Source organism: Sylvia atricapilla, chromosome 6 (assembly GCF_009819655.1).
Source record: "Sylvia atricapilla isolate bSylAtr1 chromosome 6, bSylAtr1.pri, whole genome shotgun sequence".
NCBI classification, from domain to species: Eukaryota; Metazoa; Chordata; class Aves; order Passeriformes; family Sylviidae; genus Sylvia; species Sylvia atricapilla.
Genome location: NC_089145.1, coordinates 51675561 through 51692544, shown reverse-complemented (window position 1 = coordinate 51692544; position 16984 = coordinate 51675561). Strand labels below are relative to the sequence as shown.

At 42.8% G+C, this 16984-nt stretch overlaps 2 protein-coding genes across 3 annotated transcripts in view; one reads left to right on the top strand and one right to left on the bottom strand.

Annotated features, from left to right (window-relative positions):
• Positions 1-3514, bottom strand: part of EML5 (EMAP like 5) — a 95553-nt gene extending 92039 nt beyond the window's left edge. For both annotated transcript variants that reach the window (XM_066321939.1, XM_066321940.1), the window contains exon 1: positions 3188-3514. In XM_066321939.1, the coding sequence (XP_066178036.1) occupies positions 3188-3384 (197 nt within the window). In that variant the 5' untranslated portion in view covers positions 3385-3514. The remainder of the gene's footprint in view (positions 1-3187) is intronic.
• Positions 3515-15160: 11646 nt separating this feature from the next.
• Positions 15161-16984, top strand: part of TTC8 (tetratricopeptide repeat domain 8) — a 42753-nt gene continuing 40929 nt past the window's right edge. Inside the window, exon 1 of the mRNA XM_066321937.1 lies at positions 15161-15354. Within this exon, the coding sequence (XP_066178034.1) occupies positions 15247-15354 (108 nt within the window). The 5' untranslated portion in view covers positions 15161-15246. The remainder of the gene's footprint in view (positions 15355-16984) is intronic.

Below are 16984 nucleotides of genomic sequence, written 5' to 3'. Positions count from 1 at the left end.
GTAAGATTGAAAACATCCTGTCCTATCCTCCAGAATAGTCAGTTGGTTTCTGGAAAGTAATTCTCAGAAGAGATAAAAAACAAACATAAAAAGCAAAAGCTCACCAGCAAGCAAGAAAAGTCCTTTTAAAAATGGACTACAACTGGGATTGTTCACATTAAAAAACAAAAATGAAACAAAAAAACTCCAAACCAAACCAAAAACTCCAGACTAACAAAAGACGTTTGAAATGATCCTAATTATCTTCTTCTTTTCCAAAAGAGTTTACAATAGATCTGAGGAACAAAACACTGAGAGAGAGCTCTCTTACTTTTACTGTACACTTCACTGAGGCTGAGGAGTTCAGGGTGTGGACACCATGACTAAAATTAAGATTAGACATTTATACTGAAAACAAATTATGTTAAAACACCTAATCAATATTAAAAAAATCTTATAGCAGGTTTACAGGGTTTCATGAAACAAAAGCAGGTAAAACTTCAAAGCAGAACAAAAACTCCCTGCTAGTGTTAGAAATTTCCAGTGGAAAATGTCTTGTGGCTGTCCATTACTCCAACACTGTTTTCCACCACTAAAGAAATGGTCTCTGACTTAAGAACTGCAGTTCCTCTCTCCTGATTGACGTTTACAATTACAATGTCATCCAAAGAACGCTTACAATATAAAAGTTCTCATAATGAAGAGTACTAATAATATCACCATGTAGTGAGCAATATTTATGCTTAGTCCTTGTAGCTATGGAGCTTAGCTCATGAAAGTTTGATTCTTTAAATACATAAGATTTTCAGACTCCAGAACTGCTTTCACAAATTAGATTCCATACCTGTAAAAAGTCACTTAATCCTGCCATTGCTTTCACTAAAAAGTCCCAAATATCTCAGCATTCAGAAAACACTTGCTGAAACTATTAGAGCACAAAATAAATTAATTATTTTGCAATACAACAGTTGAGTTTATCTTCAGGAAGAAAATTGAGTAACATTATTATTATGTTATATGATCCCATTTTTGCACCTGCTTTGTGGGTTTTGTTGTTGGGATTTTTTTTAATATTTGACCACCCTACAACTGCTTTAAATATTAAGAACTAACATGCCTAGATACCCAACTTTAATCAGGAAAAGTGTGAGACGGCATTTAAATGGTAGCAGGCTGCATTTTAGGAAAAGTAAAAAGTGAAAGACTTACCAATGCGAGTCTAATCATACTATTAGAAATAATCACCCTGCTTTTAAATCAAGTGCTCTTCTTTAAGCATAGTAATATTTCTGTATAGCTTTTGCATTTAAGAAGCATGCAGATTTTTAATTGCATAAAAATGTAATGTTTTGTCATACTTAGAATTATATTCTCACATCAATGCAATTCAGTGCAGGATAACTCTGTTATGCTGGGCCATGGCACCACCCAAATCGAATTATATACTCACACAAACCAGGCGTACTCTTTCTCTCCAGTGAGCTGATTTACAGCAGATCTGTTTGTTTGGGGTTTGTGGGGTTTGTGGTGGTTGTTGTTTGTTTAGTCCTAGTCTAAACCATTCTGTCACATTTTAGCCAAACGTAGCACACTATACCAAAACTGAGAGAGACTGAGCAAGAAACTGTTACCGCATGCAAACAGAAAAGCTGCCCAGTTGTAGCTCAAACCCTTTAATTCTTACGCTACAAGAAGCGCTACTGAAACAAACAGTGTCATTCGGAAGCCCTCATGAATACATGGTATTAAATGTGTAATATTACACTGCTGCGACCTCAGAAGGAGCAGCGAGCCACCGCTTCCTCAGCACAATGGCAAGTTGCAGATCTGGATTTCCCACAGCACCTGACATCACAGGCGGCTAGCAGGGCTGAAGAGAACAGTTCTTCCTGGATTCAAGTGAGAATGTTAAAACATTAAGTGATGCAAATTATAGTGATCCAAACTCCTGACTCAACATCCCTAGTACAACACTCTACCGTGGGACATTGACTAGGTTTTCTCTGACATATACCACGAAAGTGACAGCCTTCTTAGGAACACCCATAGCCACACTTCAGAACGATTTAAAGTTCTTCAAGAAGATTTAAACAAAGGGAAAAACTGGCCATTATGACCAGGTTTTCTAGTGCGTCTAAAAGCTTAAATGAAATAGCATCTATTCTGCTCTCTACAGGCAATACCTGTTACTCATGAGTAACACATACGGAGGTATGCCTTGAACACTAAGCTTCATAAAAACAAATTTTGTGCTGTAAAACATACAAAAGATCTACAAAAGTATCTACTGCTAGCTCTTACTCCAACAGAAAGACCAAAGGAAATCAGAATTTAAAATCCATCTGCAATGACACCTACTGCAAGGGAAAAGATTGATGACTCAGGCTCACATCTGCCCTTCATACTCCTCAAATTCTCTCACTGATCTCACAACACCACTAGGCTTACAAAAGCATCCTTGGAGTGGAAAGACATATAAGAAATTGTACCAGCACGCTTCTTTTGCAACATCAATTTGTAATTTTTAATGGAACTCAGCACCTGGTAACATTCCCACCCAAGCGAACTACTGAGCTACAGAAGAAGCCTCAACTTCTCAAGAAAGCCGTTCTTTTAAGATTACCCTAAAAGTTGCGTGAGTTACAGGCAGGCCACTAATTCCCCATGTAATCGTCGCCATTTAAACACCAGACAAAGGTCTACCTGCTACAGATTAACCTCCTCCGCAGCCCAAGTGCTCCAGGGCACACACGCGATTACTGCTTCTCCTGCCGCCGGCCCTTTGACATTCAGGGGCGGCCGGGGACGGAGCGGCGACCCTCGGGCCGCCGGGCACAGGCGCCCGTACGAGTTTCGGCACCGCACACCGGCGGCAGCGGGGGACACGCAACACGGCTGATTAAATCCGACAACTAAAAGCCATTTCCAGGCTGTTTCTACCCACGGCGAAGCCCGGGCGAGGGGGGGGGACGGTGAGGAAGCGCCGACCGTCCTTGATGTATTTCGGTCCGCTCCCCGGATCCCCAGAGCAGCGGCGGGACGCGCACCACCGGCGCTGCCCGGGACGGCCCCGGGGGGACACTCGCGCCCCGCTCCAGGGGGAAGGGAGGAGCGGGCGGGGACGAGGCGGGCTGCGGGGCCGGGACGGCCGGAGGGGCTCGGAGCCCGCGGCGAGATGCGGCCCCGGGGCGCGCGGCGCCAGCGGTACCTGATGATGTCGTCCTGGTGCCCCAGGTAGAATTTCTGCCGGTGCTCCCGGGGGCTGTAGACCACGCCGACCCCCGCCACGAAGTAGACGATCTCCTTGGCCGCCGTGTAGTAGAGGTTGTTGCGGCACTGATGACCCCGGTAGCCGTAGACCCACTCCAGCCGCAGGTGGCAGCTCGGCGCGCTCCGGTCAGCCATGTCCACCCGCCCCCGCCAGCCGGGTACGGCTCGCTCCCGCCGGAGACCCCGCGGGAAGGGGGCGACGGGCCGGCCGCCCCCTCCGCTCGGCTGGGTGCCCGCCGCGCTAATCCCTGCCCGCCGACATGGATGCCCGCCGCCGCCGCTCGTCCGCCGCCTCACAGAGGGCGCCGCCGCCCGAGCGCGCCTCGCCGCCCCGCGCCGCCAGACATGGCTGCGCCGAGACACCGCCCGGGACGCGGAGCGAGGGCGCGGCGCCGCTCCGGCCCCCCCGAGCCCCGCTGCGCCTGCGCCGAGGGCGGCGCCGTCAGCGGCGGGCGGGCGGCGGGGGAGACGGCACCGAGCGGGGACCGAGCGGGGACCGGCCACCGAGTGATGGTGGCGGCGAGCGGGCGGGAACGCGCCTCGCCTCAGCGCGTTGTGGCGTGTGGCTTTTTTTTTTTTTTTTTTTTTTTTTTTTTTTTTTTTTTTTTACCTCCTCAAGAGAGGCTGTGTTGTCTCCCCTATCCCCAAGTTTAGGGAGGTTTTGTTTTTTTCTGCCCCTTCGGGGAATATGTCGGTCCCTTGCCTTTCCCCCGGCGCATCGCCGCCGGCTCTCGCCAGCCGCTGGGGCTGGAAGAGTCGCAGCCGCTTGTCACCGTGCTGGGAGCCACCCCCCGCTCTCGCTGGGGACCGGCGGCACGCCAGCTCGCTGCCATCCGAGAAGAAAATGTCAACTGTAATTTTTAATGACGAATAGTTAACCCTTTCAGCCCACCGCCTGAGTCATGCACCACACAAAAGTTACTTCCCCGTTCAAGCCCTAATTTCCCCATACGCAACTTTACAGCCTCTGTTCTGAAAGCGTTTTACATGGCAAAGTCACCACTATCCGACCTCAGAGACGTGGAAGCGATTTCTCCGTGCTGCACGAGGCAGCAGTGCCGGGGAAACTCCTCGCCAGGTCCACAGTTTTGGTCAGGAAAAGGTGCTTCCCCTTGGCTTTGTCACTCCATAGGGGACCTCGCTGCCTAAATTAATGTACAGTACATGATCATGCGGGCAGCTTTGTGCTAAAGAGTTGAATACCTGTTCGGAAAGCTCCTGGGTAAATGTCTGGTTTGACAATTTAAAATAAACCAAATCTTTTTTCTATTACTTTCAGCACAGGTTTAGCTTTCCAAGTGTATTTCTTTTATTAGGATTTATTTTTAAATCTCCATTTCTTTATCTTCTTTTGCTCTTTTACTCTGTTATTATTCATATTGACTGTTTTCCCACAAAACTTTTACTCTTAACTAGTTAGTTCGTACTGGAGACATTTTTCCATGCTGCTTTGTATTCATTTTAATTAGAGGGAGCTTTCTCTCTTTCTTGCATAAACTTAATATTTTATTAGTATTTTAATTGTTTTTTAAAAATAATTATTTTGTAAAAATGCATAGATTTAAGCATTCCAGTCGATTAATTTTATGTTAACGTATTTTCACAGTGTAAAACACTGACAGAGAATATTTTCCTCAAGTTCTTATAATGACAGTGTTTGTGACGCCAGGCTCAGATGCAGCTTTCAGTCCCACACATTTAATGAAAACAACACAGCATGGAACAGAAATCTGCAGCGAAATTCATGTAGCCTGAAACTCACACCCAATGAAACTTACCCTTCCATGAAACGTATAACTTTTTGAATTAAGGAAAAGTACTTTAATCCCTAATCATGACAGATGTATATACTAACCAACAGATAAATCTTACTCTCAGAAAATCATTAGCTGTTTTTCCTCCTTCTATTTGCTTCTCAAACAGCTGGATCACCTTGGAGCTTGGGGAGCCATAGTCTCTCAGGAAGTCTCAGGAGGAGTAACAAATGAGGGGAAATGGACTGAAAAATTTCCAACTAGCTGGTCTTAGAACTGCAAAATGTATTATTCTTTCTAATCAGATGTTAACTCTGCACGGCTGTTCTGTGTTGCTATCCCATGGGAAAGGTGGTTAGAGAAAAAGTCTATAATGATGCCTAATCTCATTCTGGAAATTGGCTTGGTTATCAGCAGACATAAGCAGTTGATATATTTTACTTCTGATGTTGCAAAAGCTCATTTCAAAGTGGGAGTATTTTTATGGCATAAATTAAGAATGTATTAATTTTCTATTTATTGCCCATATAATATATATTTAAACCTGAATGTACAAAACCCATAATTATGGTGTTTTTACTTTCTTCTACTCTCTACAAATACGTTTTTTCTTAGATTATTACTTAGAGTAAAATTCTGGATCTCCTGAGAGATTCTGATATTAATACTAATGTGTAGTATTAACTTCAGTGAAACTAAATTTGTTAATCTTGTTATCTTCCTTGCAACTCAGAAATTAGAACAAGAGAGTATTTGGTAGGTGAAAGTAAATAGGCTGCTTTCAGTCAATTGTTCAAAAACTGAAACTGAAGAGAAGAAAACCCCCCAGCAATCAGGAAGTAAATTTAATATGTAATGATATTGTCTCTAACTGGAAGTTGCAGATCATATTTTTTGTAATAAACAGAAGACCCACAACCATACTCAGATAAACTACATACATGCAGTGTGATGATGGGAACAGCTGTGCATCACATGCATCGCTCAAACAGCCAGCATTTTCTTTAGATTTTTCAGGAATTTACCACCATCTCTAAAATGAGGCAATGTCTGAGGGAAAACTACAAGAGGAAAACTATTCATTGTCCGAGTTTACAAACCTTATGCTGATGCACAAGGGATGCAAGTGGAATTTTAGACACTTGGCATCTATTTTTGACAGGAATAGGAAGCAGCATAGTGCAACAACCTCTTCCTCTCTCCTTGCTCTGTCCCACTCGGACACACACCACTCCTTGGGCCTCTGGATGTCTCCACCCTTATCATTCACTCATAACGAGCAGTAAGCGCTTTGGGAGCCACAAGGCCCCACAGTATCCCTCCATCAGTGTGGAGTCCTTGTATACGTTGTATAATGGTACACATTTTGTATACATTTACCCCAGAACTCAGACACGAGTCCCTGTCGTTTCTGTTTCTCGGGGGATGCAGGAACCGAGCACGGCCAGCCCGGGCCGGGCACGGCGCTGTCCGAGGTGCTGATGGCGGCCGGCAGAACACACGGGGCCGGGAAGGAAACTTCACCGGGTCACAGAATATTCCGCCTTGGAAGGGACCCACAAGGATCATCGAGTCCAGCTCTTACACGGATGGCCCATAAAAGGTTGAAATCTTGGTGTGATCAACACCATGGTCTGACGACTGAGCAATTGGCAGGGTCAGGTATGCCTTAGTGGCAATCCACTATGGCTGTAGTGGGAAACAAATGACCTTTTATATAAATAAGACATTTTATGTTCTTCCAGTAAGGTATTTCACAACAGTCTGGCTGTTTTGCCATAGCTGCCTGTGGTGGGGTTATTCCTATATATACATCACTGCAAATTATGCTTCATTAGTACACAGTAACACAGGTACCTCACCTCTCTAAACGAAATCCCATAAGTGGCATTTTTGTGTTTCACAGCGCATGGTTATTAAGAAAACATACTTCTTAGCATATTGCAAATATATTTACAATGTATCTCATGTTCTGCTAAATGTAACAAGGCTTAGAGAAGTGATTTCTTAAACAAATGCTCTTGGAACAGCTAATTCCAGAGCACACAAAATGAGGGATTATTCTCTGTTAAGTCCTAAGTAATACAGAGTAGCTGGTTCAAGTAGTAATTATATTATATGAAAAAGATGAACAACAGTGACAACATTAATTTCAAGATTCTTGGGAATTAAAAGGTCTCAGTCTATTATGGGAACATGTCTAAAAATGATATTTTGCAAAACTAAGAAACCTACTTATGAGAGAGTAATAAGAATTACCTGCAACCATTTACCAGCCTTGAGGCAAAACATGTAGGATCCCAAAGGCCTGTTTACTATTGGATAAAAATAAGAAGTTGAGGAAAAAAGACAGCATTGCAAACTCAAACACTAGGTGAGTTAATTCTCCTTCAGGAAATTAAAGTTTAATGATACATTTTATACCATGTCAGCAACATACTACATGTAAGTTACTAAAAAATTTTAAAGAACTAAGTTATTTTATTAAATTAACAGCAGAGATTTTTTTAAGAGTAACATTAGACACAGGAAGGCTTTACATAATCAGTAGGTCTACTGCATGATCAAAAAGCAAAGGAATTAATTAAGGATAAGAAAATGGTACAGGAAAAGTTATTAATTTCTTCACATCATGTCTCAACACAGAAAAGTCTGGGAAATACAGGATAGGAGCCTGTACAGGGTATGGTCACCTAAGAAGGATTCTTTATAGCAAGGTGTTGGAAAATGATAAGCCAAAGAGCAATAAGCCATCAGTACGTTATACTGTATTTCCAAAAATTCTGACAATTTCAAAATTGTATAGGTGACACGCTTTGAAGAGAAAAATGCAACTTCTTGTTAAAATCATGTGCTATGTCAAAGCATCCTCTAGTTCTATAACCATTTTAAAAGCAAGTTCTATTATAAACTAATGGGAATTACGAATCCATATTTCCTTTTGGTACTGATTGATGAACTCCATATAATAGGCAACGTTAAAATGTAATAATTATATGTGTATAAAATTAAATATTACAGACTTTTTTTCCTGTTTCTGCAAATTACACCTTGATAATTATAGGAATTGTATTCATCTGATAAACATTCATGCTAGGCACTGAAAGAAACAGGCACCCTGTTGAAAAGACAATGAACATGTCACAATACAGACAGCAATCAAGACCATAATACATTTATTCACAGAAATTTGATGTAACAGTTTCCTAACTTAGGTCTGGCAAAGGGATGAAGATTAATCCATAATTAGTATAGAAAACAATAATTCCTGGATATTTGGAAGTGATGCAAGTACATCAGTAAACCACATCAGCTGAAACTGCGGAGGGAACACAAATACTGAGAGCTGCATGGTCCTTCATTAGCTATGATGTTTTTACCATAAGACCTTGTTTTAGGGTAATCCAGAGTTCAAATCCTCTCTTTTCAAAGTGAAAGAAGGGTTTCTGATTTCAATGGCAAAAAATCTCAGTCCAAGAACTTCCATCACAGCATATATTTTTCCTCAAATGAATTTCTACATTTAGTTCCATCTGAAGTTGTTGTAGTAAAATAGTGTTTAATATTAGTCTCAAAAGTTGGGTGCTAACATTTATATTCTTTCCTAAAATGTCTATCATGAGCTTTGGGCCTAAAATCTGAGCTGGCACAAGGGAATAGTCCACTAAAAGGATTCTTTTTAACCTATAGATAATGAAAAAATTACTGTATTTCTGACTGCCAACAAACTGAGACCAGGATGCATTCTGATGCCCCTCAGTGGAGGACTCAGTTTCTTTCTGCAATGACACTGTGTTTACACCCCGTGGATCTAATCAATGTACACACAACTTGGATCTAAACACTTTTCTTTAGTGTGCATTTGAGATAAAATTTTATGTGTACATTATTCATCTAGGTGATTTGAAGACCAGCACTTGACATAACATATGACAGCCTCAACAGGTGTCAATGCAGCACATAAAAGGATGGTAGTTAAATCCCAATGCATTTTCTATCAATAGACTTATGATAAAAATCTGATTCTGAACTCTTAAAATCAATTTCAACTGTTGACTGATGACTAAATATAGTATGCAATTTCCTTTAAATTAAACTTATGTGACAGCTATCTCAGGGATCATTTTATGATATGATCAAAAGCAATGTGAAAAAACACCTTTGCACACAGTCATAACTTTTATACCCATTTTAAATCCTTTCTTTACAACTAGGATAGTGTAGGATCATCAACCCCAAAACATGTCGTTAAAATTATGTAGAGAATTAATCAAAATTTCAGTTGGCTGATGACAATTATTAGATTAAAATTTTGAGGTCAAGCTGACCTCCTTTTACACAGTCGTTGACAAGGATTTCAAAATACAGTGAACACTACTGACTTTGCAAAAGGTCTCAAAAAGCTTAGCTGTCAAAAGGAATCATGAAACATCTTAACTGTAAGTCACTACATAGCATCAACATACAATACTGCAGGTTTATCAAATATGACATCATTTACTAGCAATGATACAAATTTTCAGAAGACCTGAAGGAAATAAAATATTTCAGCATTAAATAAAGTAACAGTATTAACTCTCATAATGCCAAGAAACTTTAAAAGTAACATAATACTATTAAGCAGTGGAATGCAGACCTTGAATTAATTAATTTCATTGAATGACTTCATACTACCAGATTTAACTAAGCACTGGAACAGTTCAGTTAAGGACTGGAATAGAGTCACACTGCACTTCAGTCACTCTGCCAACTAAAGTGAAGTAAGCCTACTTTTAGGACAGCAAATAGTTCTTCTCAAGTGCTTCCAACTGTAAAAGAAAATAGGGGCCATAAACTGCTACATGATATAACTTTCTAGTGTAACACACTGTGCACAAGCCTTTATAAAGGCTTTATAAAACAGACACTCCTCATAAAACTCAATTCATCCTCAAAATAGATCTTTTCCCCACATTTTTGCTCTAAAAATGATAAACTAATAATAAAACAGACTAAGACTCCTAAAAAGAAGAAAGTAGATTTGTAGGGCACCTACTTTTTTTTTTTTGTTTGTTTTTTTTGTTTTTTTTGTTTTTTTTGTTTTGTGGGAGCTAACAGGTACATAACAAATGATGATGCTGGAATGGGTTTGTAATTAATACAGTAGGCTAAATACCAGGAGACAGTATTTTTTCTCCACTGCATTTATATACACAGATTTGTATGACCAAAACAATTGGTATCAAGATTTCCAGATATGACTGCTAACTCAGTAGTATTACCAGGTTTCCTACTTTGATATTTAGGATCCACTGCAAGTAAGTGTGTTAGCTAGCTGCTCCAGGCTTGAAAAGGAAGAAAAATAGTAAAGTTCAAGCATTTTTAAGCTCAACATCCAGTCATCAGTGGATCCTTTGCAATTTTTTGCAACCTATCTTTAAATGGAAATAACATGCCAGCCTTTTTCATAGGCCTCTGTTTGGTTTTTATAGCTGCATTGATTTCTTCTAGTGTTATGAACACCAATCTATATTCAGCACAGCATACAGAGCATCTGCATCAAACAAGAAATAGTGCCTCATATGAAGGCACTACAGATAAAAAGAAAGGTAATAATCTCACTTAAAAATCATCCCATTCATTCTGTACACTGAAGGAGGTGTGGGTGTGATTACAAAGAGTGGGTTCAGTCAATGCATAAATAACAGAGGACAGACTTAAAGTCCTATGAAGGAAGATGGATGCTTAGAACCTGAACATTATTGTCACCTCATTTCTGTTATCAACTTCTGGATGGTCCCTTTTCAGCTAGACCAAGATAACCATGATTAGGATAGAAAAGAAAGTATATATGGAAAAAAAAGAAACAGCATAAATCTTATTTATGATTGCAATAATTGCTATTGATGCATGTTGTTGTCTTGGCTGGTCACAGAATGAAACCTGAAGCTGTTACTATAAATTACTTTCCCAGACGGTGAATCCATGCCTGAGAACAAAACTCTACTCTTAATGCAATTTCATTTGCATGACATCTCTTAATTTTCTACAGTCAGCAAGAAATGGGTTCTACAAGCAAATACGTGATCTCAGCTTCAGATGTCAGAATCCTTGCTGAAAATAGCACATAAAGAGGGAACTTCCTTTTTTTACCTTTCTGCCACTTCTGTATCCTTCCCCTGGCATGGCCTGATCTGTAGTCCCATTTGCGTTCCTTCAAAGAACAAAACCCAAAACCTGCTCTATGCTCTGTTGTTCTCAATTCTCCTGATACCAAAGGTATCTGACTCACTAGAATGAACCTTCTTTGTATGTCAACTTTCATGATGCCAACTTTTGCTCAAAGGTGAGCAAGACATTTCCAGCTGAGGCAATCTGCAGGTAGATGCGTCACAACTTCGACATTTGTTTTCAAGTCCTTGTTAATTATATTGAGCTGCAAAGAACATCTTTCTTCTGTACTCTTGTATCTCAGGAGACATGAGTAACTGACAGAAGCAGCAGCCTGCATCTAAATGAGTTAGCTACTAATGGATACTGAACATTTCTCCTCAGAGCTGCCTAAGAAATTTTAAGATATCAACAGAATTTTAGGATCTATTTTTAGGTTCTATTTCTGGTTTTATTGTAAGAATGCACATTCATGAGGAGAGATAAGGCTGAGAGATAATTGATATTTGATCGATTGGTGCACAGAAAACTCCCATGGGAGACTTACAGTCATGGGACACAAAGTCAACCTATAATAGCCAGAAGAGGAACTGATGCTTACTTCTAATACCTGAATCTTTTGTTCTTTGCTCAAATAAATGAAGCCAAGGTTCAAATTACCTATGTGACAGTAATATCACCACATTACTCAAACTGTAAATAAAGCACTAAATTTCCTGTCCATTTAAAGAGGATGAGAATAATCACTCAAAACATCCCAGCTAAGTTCAGGTCACCCCTAATACAATGAATGTGCATAGTTATACAAGACAAGCACATGACTTTTCTTTAATAAACCCTGGTGATTTCTGTAGTTATGTCACACACCTATCATTGTGCCAATATAGCACTGACTCAATAAACATGGAGGAATTTATTATAGTTGGCGAACATTTGATTATTATGACCAATTAAGCATTTTTATCTAAGGTAATGGAAAGGACTAACTACTAGACTACCAACCTTTCGGTAAAAAAATGCAGACAAGCTTGTATTGCACTAAAGCCAAGGAAATTCTACCTTTCATAATATCACACAATGTTACACTCCTTGTAACACTTTGCATGCTGAAATGTTTTTTCCATCTGGACAACCTCTCCCACGATGCTGCGATTACTAAATTCTGATATTTTTTTTCTGTCAATGTTAAACAGAAAAATGATAATTTGTTCTCCTAGAAATCAGGTACATCTCGGGTATAATTCCCCAAATTAACTTTGTTGAACTTCCCACAAAATTAATTTTCCTCATTTTGAAAGGGTGGGTGAAAGAAGTGGATAGCTCCAGCAAACTATAAACAGTGTCTTAGCCCTGAGCTCTGAGAAAGAAACACATACTCAAAATAATTCTTTTTCCATACTCTATACATAAGTATACCAAAAGTAATTCCTGAACATCGAGACTGAAGCACTACTAATGGTACTAAAAACAACCACTGATTTCCCATAAGCCACTGAAAAGCTGTCTTGTGATAGATAACACTTCCAGCCACATGGCAAACCTGTGCTGGAGTAGGCTCCTTGTAGGACCTGTGGCCTCATGGAGAGAGGAGCTCATGCTGGAACAAGTTCATGGTAGGACTTGTGACCCCATGGGGGCTCACGCCAGAGCAGCTTGCTCCAGAAGGACCTGAATATAATCCATGGTTGTTTAGCTTCCATGCAATTACACTGGATGGGGACTGACAAGCAGAACACACAAAGACAGCCACAGGGATTCTGTGTTATATTCCAGGATTTTAGTAAGTTAGAGAAGTGGCATGTGGCCACCCAGAGAGATTAATATTTGGAGAAAATTCTAGTTAAAAGTTCAAATTTGGAGATTTCAATAATCAATATAAATGAGAATCCCCATATTAGAAAGCTTAGGCTATACCTCCACACAGGAAGTGAAAAGCAGCATTATCAGTGGAAAAGACTTCAGAGATGATATGCAAAGGATGACCCGTGTGCCAATACCAGAGAAACACCTTCTGGCTTCATATATCACATAGAAATTGAAAAAAACCCTCTTTATCGGCAACCAAACAAAGAATGAAACCCCTTGCAGGTGGTGGTTGGAAAGAAGGAAAATTAATTTTCTTGTCATTTGCAACACTGCAAAATCTCATTGTAAAAAATCTGAAGATGCATCTTGATCTAATTGCTACCATAGGACAACATTAGTTCAGCTTGATCACTAAGGGCAATGAATACCTTTTCCAGCAGCATGAAAAATAAAAATTGCTGCAGAACCATCTTCCCCTTCCTTCTGCTGAGAAGCATCTACCCATCTGACTTCAGAAGACTGTGACCTTTCCACAGGGTCCCAGCTTCCTTTGAGCAGCCACCTGCTTCAAGCATCCTCTGCTCCCCTGCACTCCTCCATGGGCTGCAGAGGCACAGCTGCCTCACCATGGTCTTCACCACAGGCTGCAGGATCTCTGCTCTTTTGCCTGGAGCACTGCTTCCCCTTTTCTTTACTGACCTTGGTTCCTTCATAGTTGTTTCACATATTCTCAGTTCTGTCTTGAGCAGCACTTGTGCAGGTTTTTTCTTTCCTTTTAAAGTTGTTATCCCAGAGGTGCTACCACCACTGGCCTTGGCCAGCAGCACTATTTGACATAGGGGAAGCTTCCAGCAGCTTGTCACAGAAGCCACTCATATGGGCTCTCACCCAAAGCCTTGCCATGCAAATCCAATAGACCTGTGCACTGTTCACAGGACAACCAAAGCAAAGCTGTCTGTAACTGCTACTTCAGTTCAAGCCACTTATTCCCATATTTGAATAAGTCATAGTCCTGGGACTGCCACTTCTACTTCTCTGTCTTTACACCTGACACTGATCTTGCTAGCCTGGGTATTAATTTCATGCATCTTGGACAAATTGATAGCTTAGGTGAGACAAAAGCAATAAAACCAGAAAGATCTCTTTAAATGGCAACAATGTGATTTTAGTAGTCTTGTTTGTGCTCATCCCTCAAAGATTTTCATACCATGAATGAATACTGCTCCAAGCAATTTTAGGATTTTTTCTTTTACTTTGGTTGACGGTTGCATTCATCATTTTATAGTATCTATAAACTAGGAGCAATTGTATTCCAACTTATAAATCTCTAAATATCTCAGTCTGAAAATGTCCCTCCAAAAACTAATTACCTAAAGGAACTGATAAGAGCCTGCAAGACTGAAAAGTGTTGTTCACAGCGAGGTGTACTTTTCTCACCCAGGGCTCCATGGCTCTAAAGGACATTTTACCCAAATACGGCTGTATTGTTCTTGTTTAGGCATTTATCCTAACTCCTCTAGATAACAGGACAGAAAATGACAACATTTAAGATCAGTGGGGTTACTGGAAGTCTACTGATGTGTATTACAGATCAAACTCTGCTGTCAGTCGCCAGTACAGCAAGCCCAGGAGAGGCGCGGGCAGCGAGGGGCTCAGCCAGGAGCAGGGTCGCGGCTCCAAGCCCGGGGCCGCAGGGCAAGGCCCGGCACCGGCAGGGCCCGGCCCCGGCAGGGTCAGGCCCCGGTGAGCCCCGGCAGCGGCAGGGCCCGGCACCGGCAGGGTCAGGCCCCGGTGAGCCCCGGCACCGGCAGGGTCAGGCACTGGCAGTGCCCGGCACCGGCAAGGCCCGGCACCGGCAGGGTCTGGCACCAGCAGGGTCAGGCACCGGCGAGGCTCGGCCCCGGCAGGGTCCGGCACCGGCAGGGCCAGGCCCCGGCAGGGTCTGGCACCGGCAGGGTCTGGCACCGGCAGGGTCTGGCACCGGCAGGGTCAGGCACCGGCAGTGCCCGGCACCGGCAGGGTCAGGCCCCGGTGAGCCCCGGCAGCGGCAGTGCCCGGCACCGGCAAGGCTCGGCACCGGCAGGGTCCGCCCCCGGCGAGCCCCGGCAGCGGCAGGCCCCGGAGGCCGCCCAGAGCCGCCTCCCCCGCGGCCCCTCCGCTCCGCCCCAGCCGGCCGAGGCGGGGCCCGGCGGCTCCGCGGCAGCCCCAGCGCGGCCCCGCTCGGCGGTAACGCGGCGGGAGGAGGCGGGGGCCCGGCCGGACCTCCCGAGCTGCTCCCGCCGGCGAGATGGGGCTGGAGCCGCTCTTCCAGGCCTGGAGCTACTTCAGGCGCAGGAAGTTCCGGGAGTGCGCCGACGTCTGCTCGCAGCTGCTGGAGAGGCCGCCCGGCGAGCAGGTAGCGGGGGCCGTGGCGGGCGGTGAGGAGCGGCAGCGGCCGCGTCCCGGCCGCCTCAGCACGGCGGGAGCGCTCCGTGCCTGCCGCCGCCGGAGCGGCCGGGGGGCAGCCCTCAGCGAGCGCGGGGCCGAGCTCCCGGAGCGGAGGCCGGGCCCCGCCGCGCTCCCCTTGTCCCCCGGGCACCGAGCCGCCGCTGCGGCTCCTCCTCGGACACGCCCCGGGGCCGCCGCCGCCGCCCGGCCCCACAACCGGGACGGGAGAGCGGTGCGCAGGGTACTGCCGCTGCCGGGCCAGGCTCTTCGCAGTGACAACTGCAACCCGCTCGGGATGTTGAGAGTTAAAGGGTGAAAAGCTGAGATTCAACATCAGGCCTCCTAGGGATGTCCCTGTTGATTTTATACTGATGTTTAGGTATCAGTGCTGCTCTATGGTCCAAATCCCAGAGGGTTAAGAGACATGCATTTTAGCTCAGCTTACCTACGAGCCCTCCTTGAGACACGACGTGTTTGCATTTCTTTCTCTTTGCTATTTTTCCAGCTGCAGAATCTCTGGAAACGCAGGACATGTTTTTCAATACCTACATATTTTCTCACCCTTCTGTAAGAGCAAAGGATTTGGCAAAGTTGTTTCTGGATTAATGTTTACATCCATAAAAATATGGAATATTTTTATTCCATATTTTAAAAACAGCAATTGAACAGGCATCATCTTAAACAACAGTAAACTTTCAAAGCATCCTATGGACAGATGTTTTAAGAATCTTGAGCACAGTTCTTTTTATCACAAAGGACAAGTCTTTAAAGAAAGCTTCCTGTTCACAAAATAGTGTAAATATAAAGCACAGTAATTATTTGAACTGGTTTGCAACAGATATCTAAAAGATTTTTTTAAATGTTTTATACTATAAGGGACCAACAAGGAGCCATCAGCAAAAACATTTTTACTGGAGAAAATATTCCAAAAACATTATTCCTGAACCCTAAATGGGACTCAGTTCCATGCTAGTGCTGTATTATTTATATGTTTTTACATTATTGGGTCTTTATATATGTGATCTTTGCATATGGAAAGACAACACTTGATTTGTGAAAGAAAACACTTGAAATAGCACAGATAACAGTAAATAAAAGTTGTAAAGTTCATAATGCTTCTGTTGGTCTTAATTTATAGAGTTTTTAATAAGTAAAACATCTTGCAGTCTATGATCTCAACGTGGGAATGTAAAGACAGCTCCATTTGTACTCTGTGCTTAAGCTCAAATATAAAATGGTATTGTTATACCTATCAGCTCCAAACTTCTGCTGGGCTGTTTCCAGTAGCACTGGTAAGGAATAGAATATGTATGAGGCCAAGAAAAAATACTTAGGAAGAAATTAACAAAACAGCAATGAGAGGATGTAGCTGGATAAGGCCTTGAGCAACCTGGTCTGGTGGGAGATGTCCCTGTCAATGGCACAGGCAGGGTGGAACCAGATGATCTTTAAGGTCCATTTCAAATCCTTCACATTCTGTGATTCTCTGATGTAGATCCTAATTTGTTTTCCTTCTTCCAAATATAGATCACACATGGTGAAACATTTAAGTACATAAATTATTTTTTTTATTAGACAAGGTACACATGCTCCTTAGA